General features: G+C 43.8%; 1 protein-coding gene across 1 annotated transcript; it reads left to right on the forward strand.

The window, feature by feature from the left end:
• Positions 1–9,196: 9,196 nt before the first annotated feature.
• On the forward strand, positions 9,197–11,984 carry SAP18 (Sin3A associated protein 18). The gene is made up of 4 exons (XM_082761717.1): positions 9,197–9,317; positions 9,467–9,576; positions 10,961–11,083; positions 11,484–11,984. Exons 1-4 carry the CDS (start codon positions 9,246–9,248, stop codon positions 11,638–11,640), a joined length of 462 nt encoding a protein of 153 aa, XP_082617843.1. The 5' UTR covers positions 9,197–9,245; the 3' UTR covers positions 11,641–11,984.
• The last annotated feature ends 38 nt before the right edge of the window (positions 11,985–12,022 follow it).

The raw sequence follows: 12,022 nt of genomic DNA on the forward strand, positions 1-12,022 counted from the left end.
ACTGGCCGTAGTTCAAAGAATTGCAAGCTATATTAACACAAACGCACAAATCTCCCCACTTCATTTGCAGCCCAGGATGGATTAACACTCATGAATTTCTCATTCCGACAACTCCTCATGGGTTCTAATCAGAAACCAATTAATAACATCTACAGACTATCATTTCAGCTTTGGTCTTGGCTAAAATCCTTTCAGAGTCTCCTTCCTGTTACTGCCTGAGGCGTTTGGTCAGAGCTCCATGCTGCTCTGGGTGAAGACAGACCCGTAATCAGCAACAGAGTTGCTGCACTTTAACAGCATTTTAACATCTGGCCTGTACACCAGAATTTGAACATAAAAGTTTAGCAATAACTGTGCCCTGTGTTCTTAATATTTCACTTTTATGTACTCAAAACATTGTGCTTACCTAATTGATCTCAAACAGTCAGTAAATCTAGCTGTACCTCAAGTAATAGGACTTTTGCAATTCTTGTATTTGAAAGTTTCACCTCCTTTCATACACGGTACCTCTTTTTCTATTGTTTCATTCCGCTACCTCCTTTTTAAAGGTAGCATTAAGTGATAACAATCTTTAAAAAAATCTGAACACTGCATTAAATTGGTGTATCAGCTGGCAATTATTACGCCTTTGCATTCCTCCAGCCCAAACAAAACACCAGAGCATATTTTATCTTGCTTCATCTTGACAAATCAAACCTAAGAGGTGTGGAAGAGCCATTTCTCTTGTTCTTCTGTGCCCTAGAGTTTAATATAAATGGAGGTGAATTGGTCTGAGCTTTGTAACAGGGGTAACAGAGTATAAAGCTGACTGTGAAGCAGTGCCAAGTTAAGGTCTTCTTTTTTTATTTTTATTTTTTATTTTTCTTCTTTTTTTCACTTATTTTTAAATAGTTGATTTCTTTCCTTCCACTTTCTTCATTTGCAAGAATTCCCCCCCAGCAGTTCAGCAAGACGCTTATTTATTTTTTGGAGCGTTACGCTTTCGCACACAGCTTGTGAAAACAAGACAGAGCCCTGCACAGAGCGGTTTGAAATGTCACGGTCTGTCACACTGCCACAGAAAATGTCACAACGTCCAGCCTGCTGCTGGAAAGCACAGGTTATGGGCAGATGTCGTGTTCTGGCTCCAGCCGTACCACCGCAAGAGGATGCCCTTTATCACCGTTCCCTCTGGCCCACTGATGTGCCAGCGGAGCTGCTGTGCGAACCCTTCCCCTTCCTCGCCCATTCCAGGCAAGATCACGGTAAACAATTTGAAGTCTGTGCTAACCTGTCTCACATGAGTAAGCGGTGAGGCAGGGAACAGCAAGAAATGCAAAGGCAGCGGCTTCTTCCTGCTGGCACCCTGGCAGCAGCGTGCACCTCGGCCTTCCTGTGGGAGAGCTTCCCCAGCATCTTTTGCCATGTGCCAAACGTAAAGTAATACAGCCGATAACAATAGGCACTGGTACATAAAGGGAATATTCTTTCCTAGCCCAACGAACAGGCGTGCACAAATTTTCCATCAGGTTTTCTTTCAAAGAAATTGTGATCTGGGGAGCCGAGGTGATTCTGCCTTGCACTGTGCCTCCGGGACGCTCTGTTTTACTGGCACCGCTCCCGCCACTATCGTTAAGATTATGTCAGTGTTTCCACTAAGCGCCGTGTCTCTGAGGGGCTTACGGTAACCAAGCTGTCAGAATGCATTCTGGGCTCCAACTTCACATATTGTAAATTCCCAGGGATGGATATTTCCTTTCTTCAAGGGAAAAAAAAAAAAAAAAAGAGTTAATTGATATTGCAATACATAAAACACTGCATTCAGAAATGAATTTGGGTTTATGTTGCACTATTCAAAATGTTGCGAGTAATTTATAGCAGCCAGAATGTCCTGGTCTTGAGTAGCAAAAAAAAGGAAAAAAAAAGGAAAGTTAGAGAGTTGTGTTTTCTGCCCTGCATGTTCAGCCACAAGAGGTTTTCCTGAGATGCAGATGGGCTGTCTCGGGGTGCTGAAGCTTTGCTTTACGCTCAGCAAGGCTTGCCACATGGAACTACTTATTTTGGAGAAAAGTTTCGCTCAGCTCTTTATTGTGATGTTTTTGGAAGCAGGACACATGTAACGGATTACACGACATCACCCTCTGTTATGAAGGATATGGCACCGCTCTCATAAACTTTCTGCGTGGTTCTGGGAGCCCCAGAACAAAGCTGAATAAAATATGACTGCTGTTGTGGCTGTAGCCTGACAAGAGAGGGTTCATGTATCAGCAGCTAAGTTGTCATTAAAGAATCAGCGTGACATGCCACAGACACGGGGAGCTTCTCAGTGTTAAGACCTCTCATCCCAGGCCAGAAAAGAGAAGGGAATATCTCGTCTGGGTGTGTGGGATTCAACTTTATGCTTCCACTATTTTCAGCAGGAACTGTGCACACCACAGCCTGGAAACATACAGAGATGGAAGGCAAGCTGAAGAGCAGCATACCCAGGGAGCCGTCAATAAAATGTATGTGCTTACACACTTGGATCTCTTGGAATTTAGAAGAAAAAGCTTGAGTCTTTTAACATTCTTCTATATAGGAAGGGAAAAGTACAGATATTTCGGGGGAAGGTGCTGGAATAACCACCAACATAGCTTGTTAATGCTTATTCACAGAAGTGTTCCCCCAACACACGAGCAGGACTGCGTGTATCTGATGTAGATGCTCACCTCCTTCTCTGACTTCATGTCTTGTTCAAGGATGGGATCACATCGGCCTAGGAAACAGCCAGGGAAGCGCTTTGCCTGCAGAGGAAACACAGAAGACAACGGTAAGGCCATCTGTACCAGCTGGTGGTGCTGGGAGGGGACACACTGGCTTTGTCCCAGGGCTGCTTCCCCACTGCTGCCCCCAGTACTGGAGCTGCCCCAGTGGGGAACTGGGACTCAGCACTACGAGGGGGCCAGGAGGGGGCCCGCAGTGCCAGGCTAACTGCCTGGGGAGACTTACAGCCCGACACGCTCCTGATGTTGGCTGTCCTCTCTATAAAACACATCTCACACACCATGAAGAAAAATTTCCACTTATTGCAATGACAACCCATTTATTTCTTACAGCGTATGAACGTTTCGGGACTGAGGTAATTTAATACAAACAGTAGGGGGGGAAAACAAGAGTCTATGGTAGAGTGTTACCCAAGTTATAAAATCGGTTTATGACTCTATTGTGTGCCTAAAATTTCTGGAACATTGTAGCAGATGTATTTTATAGCGAAATGACAACACATTTTAATGAAAACCAGGTTTAGATTCTGGCAACTTTTCTCCCTTAATTTTACATTTTGTGAATGAGTCTACGACCCCAGCAGGAAAAATCAATGGAATGTTTAGTACGTCTCACCATCACACCTTGGTGTAGAGCTGTATAGAGAAGAAAATAACTCCGTGACAGAACAGGACTTGCTTTTTCATTACTTGAAACCGAATTCTGTCTTCTCCTGTTGACAATTACAAGCTCTGCTTTGCTCTGTTCCCTTTCAGGTGAAATTCAAGTAGTCGGTTCTATTTTTGCTGCACCTCTCTTGCGTAATACATAGCTCTGTTGTTCATTCAGAGTGCAAACACTTCTGCACCAAAGTGCTGGGGATCTGCTCTCCAGCCCTCCCCTTCCACCGCTCAGGATGGAGGGCAGGATTGCACCCCGCATCCCTCACTGGTGCTTGCTGCTGGGATCGGTGCCTCGAGGGAACAAACACAGCCCTGGTGTTCCCAGGTGCCATGCCCAGGCACAGGAACACGGTGAGCATCTTTCTGGATCCCTCACACACACCGAGATGGATCGGGTACAATCAGCCGCCCAATATTAGTGTGTCTCTGCTGACTATGGATAAATCGGCTTTTAAAAAGAGATTACTGTTCAGTCCAATGTATTTGCTTCGTGGGAACATTTCTGACACAGGAGTAAACACCTCTGCCAAAATGTGTTTCTTTCTCAAAAGTACGTAGATGTTGCAGGTGTTCAAACAGCTGTAGGTATCAAAATGAACAAAAAATAACAGAAACGGGAGCGGTAACTCCAATCTGCCTAATATTATTCTTGGAAATATTTTTTTCTGAGTGCGAATAAAAAGCATCCTGAGGATGCTCTTTCAGGAAACACCTGATCTGGAATAGTTCCATCCGAATGGCAGAATTATAACGCTTGGCAGCACCACAAACAGCTAGAGCAGGGTCTCACACCAGCAAGACCGAGGCAGCGTGTTTACAAGGCTCTGCCTCCCACACAACACCTACCTGCCTGGAGCGAGCACAAGGCCGTGCAGGTTGATCAGGGCTGGTGTGGCAGAGCAGTTAAAAAACAACTTTGCAATTATGTATAACAGAAAACCAGCTGCAGAGCCTTTTTATTGACTTGTGGTCCTTCTGATGACTTTAGAGAGAAAGAAGAAAGCAGATATGTCATCTACAGACAAATATAGATTCCCCCGGGGCAGTCATGTCTTGGTGCTTCTAAATTAGCATGCTGCCTCAGGGTCTCTGCATGTTTATGTATACAGCAACAGAGTCCTTTTATGTCTCACCAGCAAACTAGCAGGCCATCCCTGCTCATCTTTTACCTTAAACTCCCACAGAATAATAAAACAAGCTGATTTACACTCCACATAACTGATTCTGCAGGTTGTTTCTAACCCGGTGTTTAAAAGCAGCATCAGATTAACAGCCCAAAACGGCATTGGTGATCATCTCCTTTCCACATACCTTCTCACACTGCACTTAGGACAGTAGTTAAGCACTTCCTAGCAACCCATTTATTGGTACAACTAACCCCCACCACAGATATCCATGGGCTGGAGAGGATTTTCTGCTGCATAACATTTTTTTTTTTTTAAATAAAAGACTCCAAAGCTACTCGTGGCCACATGCTAACATTGGATGACGGCTCTTAGCTCCTTAGGAAGCACATACTGCCTGCAGCCGTTCCTCAAGGAAGTTTTCTCTGGAGTAACTTTGCCCTAATTCTACAGAAAGTTGCATTTCACTGACAGAGTGAAATAATTCAGCTTGACTTTCATCACAAGGCTTTGCCTGACTTTCCAGATATGATGCAGCCAGACCGCAAGAGAACAAGCACACAAGGATCTTCAACTTGATTTTTAATCAGCAGGAAATTGTCGCTGAAATTGAAAAGCAGCTCTGGTAATTCTGACAGTTGCCAGTACTACCAGCACTCACACCTGAGCATGCAATAACGCGTGTAACAACCCCCTTTTTTTGAACACCTGAAAACTTGAAAACCTGAGCTCAGGCTGCGACTTTCAAAGGTTGAAGAAAGGCTCCCACCCAAATCACACCAGCATTACTGACAAGTGCTGGTATGTAAGAGGTTAGCGTGGGCTGGGGATCCAGGAGCACTCCTAAACTATCTGCCCACTGGCACTGATGTGCTCTTGGCCAACGCAGATTGCACCATCGCTCCAAACTCTCTCAACTTCCTTGGCTTTCCTTTTCCTTTGGGATGTGAAACAGCTACACCTCATCCATGACCTGAATGCACTCTGGTGCCGAGCTGTTTGGCTGCAGTATCATCCTCACAGGGCTGTTGTGAGACCTCACTGACTCATTCCCCTCCTAACCATACATTCAAGCTGAACAGGACCACAAAAGCCCAATGATTATGGAGCATTTTATGGTCCCAAATCACCTCAAATCAAACCAGGACAGCGAGTGAGAACATCTTATTCAACTGAGGCTTTAATGAAAGCAGTATTATTTTCTAGCAGCACTACAGGCTGTTTGAAATCTACACTGACTTTGGTGCAAAACACCAAAAATTAAATTCAAACGCTGTAATGAAAACTAATGCACAGAGAACATTCTGAATATAAAACGTGTCTGTGATGTTACCATGACACAAAGTCTAGGAAATACCAGCAGTCACACCTGCAGAGAAAATGCAACGGTGTTCTTCTACCTGCAGTTAAAAGCCTGTCTGTAGTAAAAACTCCATCGAATTTGTGTTTTTGCTCTCCAGGTTGACTATAAAGACGTTCAAAAGATGATCGTGCTCTTGCCAAAACAGGCTAGTTGAACTTCCCACGATCGAGATAAAGACCAAGACCTCTACCAAAGAAGCTTTTCTAGACATGCATGCAGCCATGCAAAATGAAGGAGCAGCATGCAGTCATGGTGAGCAAGAACTCACAAATCCAGTCCCTACGCCTGAAGTCCTGGGAGCCCTGGGAACCTGAACCTGGCATGCTGCAAAGGGTGAGGCTAGCCCAGCTCCTTTGAACTGAAACACAATATACTCACAGGCCTGAAACATTCAGAATCCTTTGTTCTAGTCATCTGCTACAATTTTTGTAGTTTCTGCAAGGTTTGCCTTTTTGGTAGCTTTTCCAGGCTCAGTTGTGCCACTCCTTCCTGTATTTTTCCAAGGACACTTTTCATTTCCTGGCATATTCTCTGTTCTGCCTAGAAAGTTTTAAGTCACACAACATCAACTTGCATTTTTTTTCCCTTTTGATTACTTACAGTAACTGTTTCATTGGCCAGCAGGCTACTTGACTTACAAAACTCTTCTCTAAATGGCTGCAGCAGTTTTTTTCAGTCCCAATATCCTAATGGCACCAACACGTGCTCTCATTCATACCTTTCTTGTTCCAGCAAACAATTAAAAATTCACTATTTGAATAACCACTTAAATGGAAATTAAGTGTGCTAACAATTCTACAAGAGGAAATTCACACTTCTGAAACCACTTGTTTCAGATCTCAAAACATTCACACTTGAAAATCTTTGATTCATATTTTAGTTATCTCCTTTACAACAAAGGCTGGAGACTTGCTTTTATATGGAGTCTTGCTTTATCTCAGTGAAAAGCTTTCATTTGCTTTTAGCTTGTACCAGGGGAGGTTTGCACAAACACAGCATCCCTGACAAGCAGAGGGGACCCTTCGCTATCCAAAATCTAGGAAAAGGTAAAGAGCAGGTGAAGCAATTGACCATCTCACTGCCACTAACGTGACAGACCTATTCAATTCCTGTTCTTCCCCTCCTTCTCCAGTCACTCCTGGGCTCACGCTTCCACCCCTCATCTTGCACCAGGTCTAGCAATCACAGAATTTGCTTAGAACATGTCAAATGCAGTAAATTGACAGAAAAGCAGCCCCCAACTGGATAGTTTCCTCCTAAACTAGGGAATTCAGCGCTGCCTCCAATAAAACCTGCATCCTGCACGCCAGCTTACAGAGTGCATAACTGCATTCTCATTTCCAAATAATTTCCAACTTTCTCTTCCAAATACTTCAGAATCTGAAATTTTAGACTGAAAATAAATTGCAATTGTTAGCACAGCTCACAAATAATAAATTAAGTCATACTTGAATTTACTTAAGGCTCAAGCACACTAGGTCATTTTTCACATACATAAAGCATTCAAAACGTTTAACAGAAGGAACTATTTAGATCTACATAGAAATGTGCTTTATTTGTTACAGCTGTTCTTTTATGATACCTGATCCCAGACATAAATTCCTTTGTTTTGAAAATGCTGGTGCACATATTGAGCCCAAAGCATATATTAACAGGGCAGATATAATTAATTTTAGCAGTGTAATAAACTGTATTGTTGCCTGGGAAATCAAATCCTGCAAATGGTGGCAAGGGTGAGTCATTCCCTTTGATAATAAAATGATGACATGCTATAACTTAATACAGGTTAAAAACTGTACAATACTATCCAGGCTACCACAAAAGAAAGTTAATAAGAGCCAAGGGTGAACTCCAACAGGTTGTTGGTTCTCTTATCTTGTATTAGGTGTGCCATAAATCAACATTTTAAACAAATTGCTGTTTGTTTTATTAAAGGTGAACTGCAAGACTTTTTTTTTTTTTTTTGAGTTTGGACTTGCAACTGTTTTTCTTCTTTACAAGGGATACAGAAGGCTGTGAATGGGTGAATACATATATATATATATTTTTTTTTTTTCTACCCTATATATATTTTTTTAAATAAATAATACATTGAAAACATGTATCTACAGTGTTTGGAAATGTAAAATCAAACTGTAACACCACCCTTACAGCATAGGTATTTCAATATTTGTAACACTTTATAAATTTATTTATTTTTTTAATTAAATATTTATACTGGGAGGGTGGTCAATCACTAGCACAAGGCTGCCCAGAGAGGCTGTGGAGTTTCTGTGCTTGGAGATATTCATACCCTTGGAGATATTCAACTCCAAGCAGGAGTTTGGAGTTTGTGATCTCCTGCGGAGCTCCCATCTGACCTCGGCATTTCTGAGCCTCCGATACTTGTTTCGCACCTACAAACACGTACACGTTCCCATCATTTTACAGAAGAATGTAATGTTGTTTTACTTTTGAAACAAGAAATAAATTCACAGCATTTGAGGAAATGATGTAAGCATAAGTTCTCTGAAAACAAATGAAAGCTCCCCACCACTCTGATATAAATGACAGCTTTATTTTTTTATTTTTATTTCTTAAGTTATCAGACCAGAAGCACACCTCTCTCACCTCCTTATAGCATAACACAGATCAGCAGACTCTAATTTAACCTAATACAAGATTCTATTCTTGGAGACAGAAGACCATAAACGGAAAGCCTACAGGTCTGGTTCTTCCAACACATGATATTAAGGGAGGCTAAACTCAAAACACAATTTACCCCTTTCTAATTTATTTGAACCTGCTAGTAGCTACAGTGGTGGATTATGTTATTTATCTACATTAGACTCCTGTTAAAGTCTTTCTCCATGTAGAAGGAAGTGCCTTTTTCCAAGAGGCATCAGCATTGCTTTATTAAAAGCTTTTCTAAGCAGGAGAAAACACAGGCAATGATTTTGGGTCTGTGACAACACCCAGCAGCACAGGGAGAGAAGCCTGGGGCAGCCCACCCCAACTCCAGCCAAACCTGTAGAATCACAGAACCATTAGGGTTGGACAAGCCCTCCAAGATATCTGGTCCAACCATCCCCTACCACCACTGTCACCCACTAACCCATGTCCCCAAGCACCACGTCCAGCCTCTCCTTGAACACCCCCAGGGACGGTGACTCCACCACCTCCCTGGGCAACCCGTCCCAGTGCCTGACTGCGCTTTCTGAGCAGAAATGTCTCCTCATTGCCAACCTAAAACTCCCCTGGCGCAACTTGAGGCCATTCCCTTCCCTTCCCTTCCCTCCCCTCCCCTCCCCCCCCCCCGCCATTTCTCCCCTCCCCCCCCCTCCTCTCGCGAGATTGGCGCGGGGCAGCGACAAGATGGCGGTGGAGTCTCGCGTCACGCAGGAGGAGATCAAGAAGGAGCCGGAGAAGCCGATCGACCGCGAGAAGGTGCCGGGCCGGCTCCGTGCCGCTGCCCCCTGGCTCCGCGGGGTCCCGGGGGAGCTTTGCGGGGGTGTCGGGGGGGCGGTGCGGGGCGGTTTTTGGGGGTGGTGGTGTTGGCGTTGGGGCCTGAATCTTCTCCTTTTCCCCCCCCTCAGACGTGCCCGCTGCTGCTCCGCGTCTTCACCACCAACAACGGGCGGCACCACCGCATGGACGAGTTCTCCCGCGGCAATGTGCCCTCCAGCGAGCTGCAGATCTACACCTGGTGAGTGCTGAGCGGTGGCCGGGTCTCGGCACAGGCTGCCGTGCTGGTATTTCTTCGGGGTTCTCTTCTGTTTTAATTAATTTCACCCTAACAGCCTTGTTTTGCACTAGTATCAGTTGTTATAGAGGGCTAGAGCTCCTCCATGAGCTCTTATCGCTTTAATTCGGAGCCTTTTGAGGCTCCGAATTAAACAAACAAAATTAAACAAAACAATTTGGAGCCTCTTGAGGCTCCGAATTAAAGCAGCGCATTTCTTTTCATATGGCCAGGTAGCAGTGCTGTAACAGCTGCTTTAAGTTGCTTTCAGACACACTTCAGAACACCCCTTCGGTCTTTGTTGATAGCGCTTCAGTTTTCGCTCACAGCATTTCAAACTGTTCTGAAAGCGAACTATTAGAATCGCTCTGAAAGTGAACTATGCTACTTTTTAAACCTTGTATTTCCTTAAAGGTTGCTGCTAGAGTTCTAACTTTCTTACCATTGTACAGTTGAATAAATCAATTTTTTCGTGGCTAACAAAGCACACACTACTAACTTACTGCTTAATGGGGTTTATGGACTCAGCCCAGGCTATTGATGATGTCTGAGCTTGTTGCCATCTGCAGGAGTCAGAATGGGCATTGTCTGTCAACAGCCTGCTCCTTGGTTGCATAAAGCTTGGAGGAATGTGATTAGTGCTGCTTTGGTTGTGATCATTGGGTCCTTTTGTTCTTGGGATTCTAACTTTTGTTTTGGTTGAAGGGTGGGGAAAAGGAAGGGTGCTGTGTGTAAGGTCAGGAATGGAGAACTGTGTTCATGATTGTCTTCTATTCCTGAACCTCCCCTGATCTTAATGTAAATACCAGCTTAGATGAGAAGACACGCTGTTTGTTGTGGAAGTGCATTAATGCATTTTAAAAAAAGTCACTGTTTAAATTGTAACTTTTCTGAGAGACCTGGAGAAGCAGATGTTGAAGCACACATAGAGGTGAAGATGTTTGTGTCGTACCACCATAAGTTAAAAGATAAACTCTGTCTGGACCCACATCTGTCGAATCTTTGCCCACATCCTTAATGCACAGGAGCGTCCTGCCTCCAGTGCCCCGTAGCTGGTGGATTCTGCTGGGTGCTGTCCCTGACCAGAGCGACTTCTTGTTGCTTGATTGCCAGATGAAGATATGTTGTCGGGAATGCACGTAGTTGTGGAGTAGGTGGCTCCCTGTGAAACTCGAGTATGTAAAACCCTCCTCTTCTTCAGATATTAGCAGAAAGCATGCAAAGGCCAGGAGTTGTTTGTTTAAATAATGACAATACGTTGGTTCCATCTTAAGTGGGTTTTGGAAAGCTGCTTCTGTTGTTGTTGCTTTGAGAACGTTAACCACTTGGGTTTGTTTGTTTAACCCAGGATGGATGCAACCCTGAAGGAGCTGACCAGCTTAGTGAAGGAGGTCTACCCGGAGGCACGGAAGAAGGGCACGCACTTCAATTTTGCAATTGTTTTCACAGATCTCAAGCGGCCTGGATATAGGTAAACGGTGTTTCTTCTCCAGACACATAGAAGACTGGAAGCACCAGAGCAATTAATTATTTTTTGTTAACAAAGTCCGGTGCCCACAAACCAAATTTCCAAAGTTCTTGATAACAAACTGTGTGATCACCACTGCAAACTCTAAATTTTGGATTGGTGGCTGTTGTAGTTTGTGTTCCCAAAAGAATGAGCTTATTTGCTTGAGGACTTTGATTGCATTATTGGCAACCAGTCAGAATATGGACGTACTGTGTGAGATGAGGCTTTTATTCTGGTGATAATGGAACGTGTATCTCAGAGTATTTGAGTTTTAGGAGTGATCTTGTTACAGATGTCTACCTGTATCGTACATCCAGAGAGATGGGGCTGTGACTAACCCGCCTTTATCTCCTGCCTGCAGGGTGAAGGAGATCGGCAGCACCATGTCGGGCAGGAAGGGCACAGATGACTCCATGACGTTGCAGTCTCAGAAATTCCAGATCGGAGACTACTTGGACATAGCAATTACCCCTCCCAACCGCGCACCACCTCCGTCGAGCCGCATGAGACCATACTAAGCTGTTGCTTCTTTGTATGATTTCCTTTTGTGCTTATTCCTACTTGCTGTTCTAAAGCAGGCCTTTTTTTTTTATTGCTGTTGTTGCTAAGCAAGAACACTTGAAGGCAAAGCTAAGCGTCAGGAATAAAAGTTAAATTTTAAACCTTAACTTTTAGTTTGCTTAGAAGTAACGCTTATTCTTTAGAGGTGCCATCACTCTTTCCCTGACTGTTAGTTTGCAAAGTAAGTTGGTGTGTCCAGAGTTTCAAGATCTCCATAAAATGCGACCAGGAAGATTGCAGGTGTTCTGTAGTTCTGTCTTGTATGGAATAAAGATCGATGTTATTAATCTTTTGAATTTGAGAGTGATTTTTTATTTGTGTGTTTCTGCAGAGAAATTC

Source organism: Aythya marila (assembly GCF_965140915.1).
Source record: "Aythya marila genome assembly, chromosome: 1".
Taxonomy (NCBI): Eukaryota; Metazoa; Chordata; class Aves; order Anseriformes; family Anatidae; genus Aythya; species Aythya marila.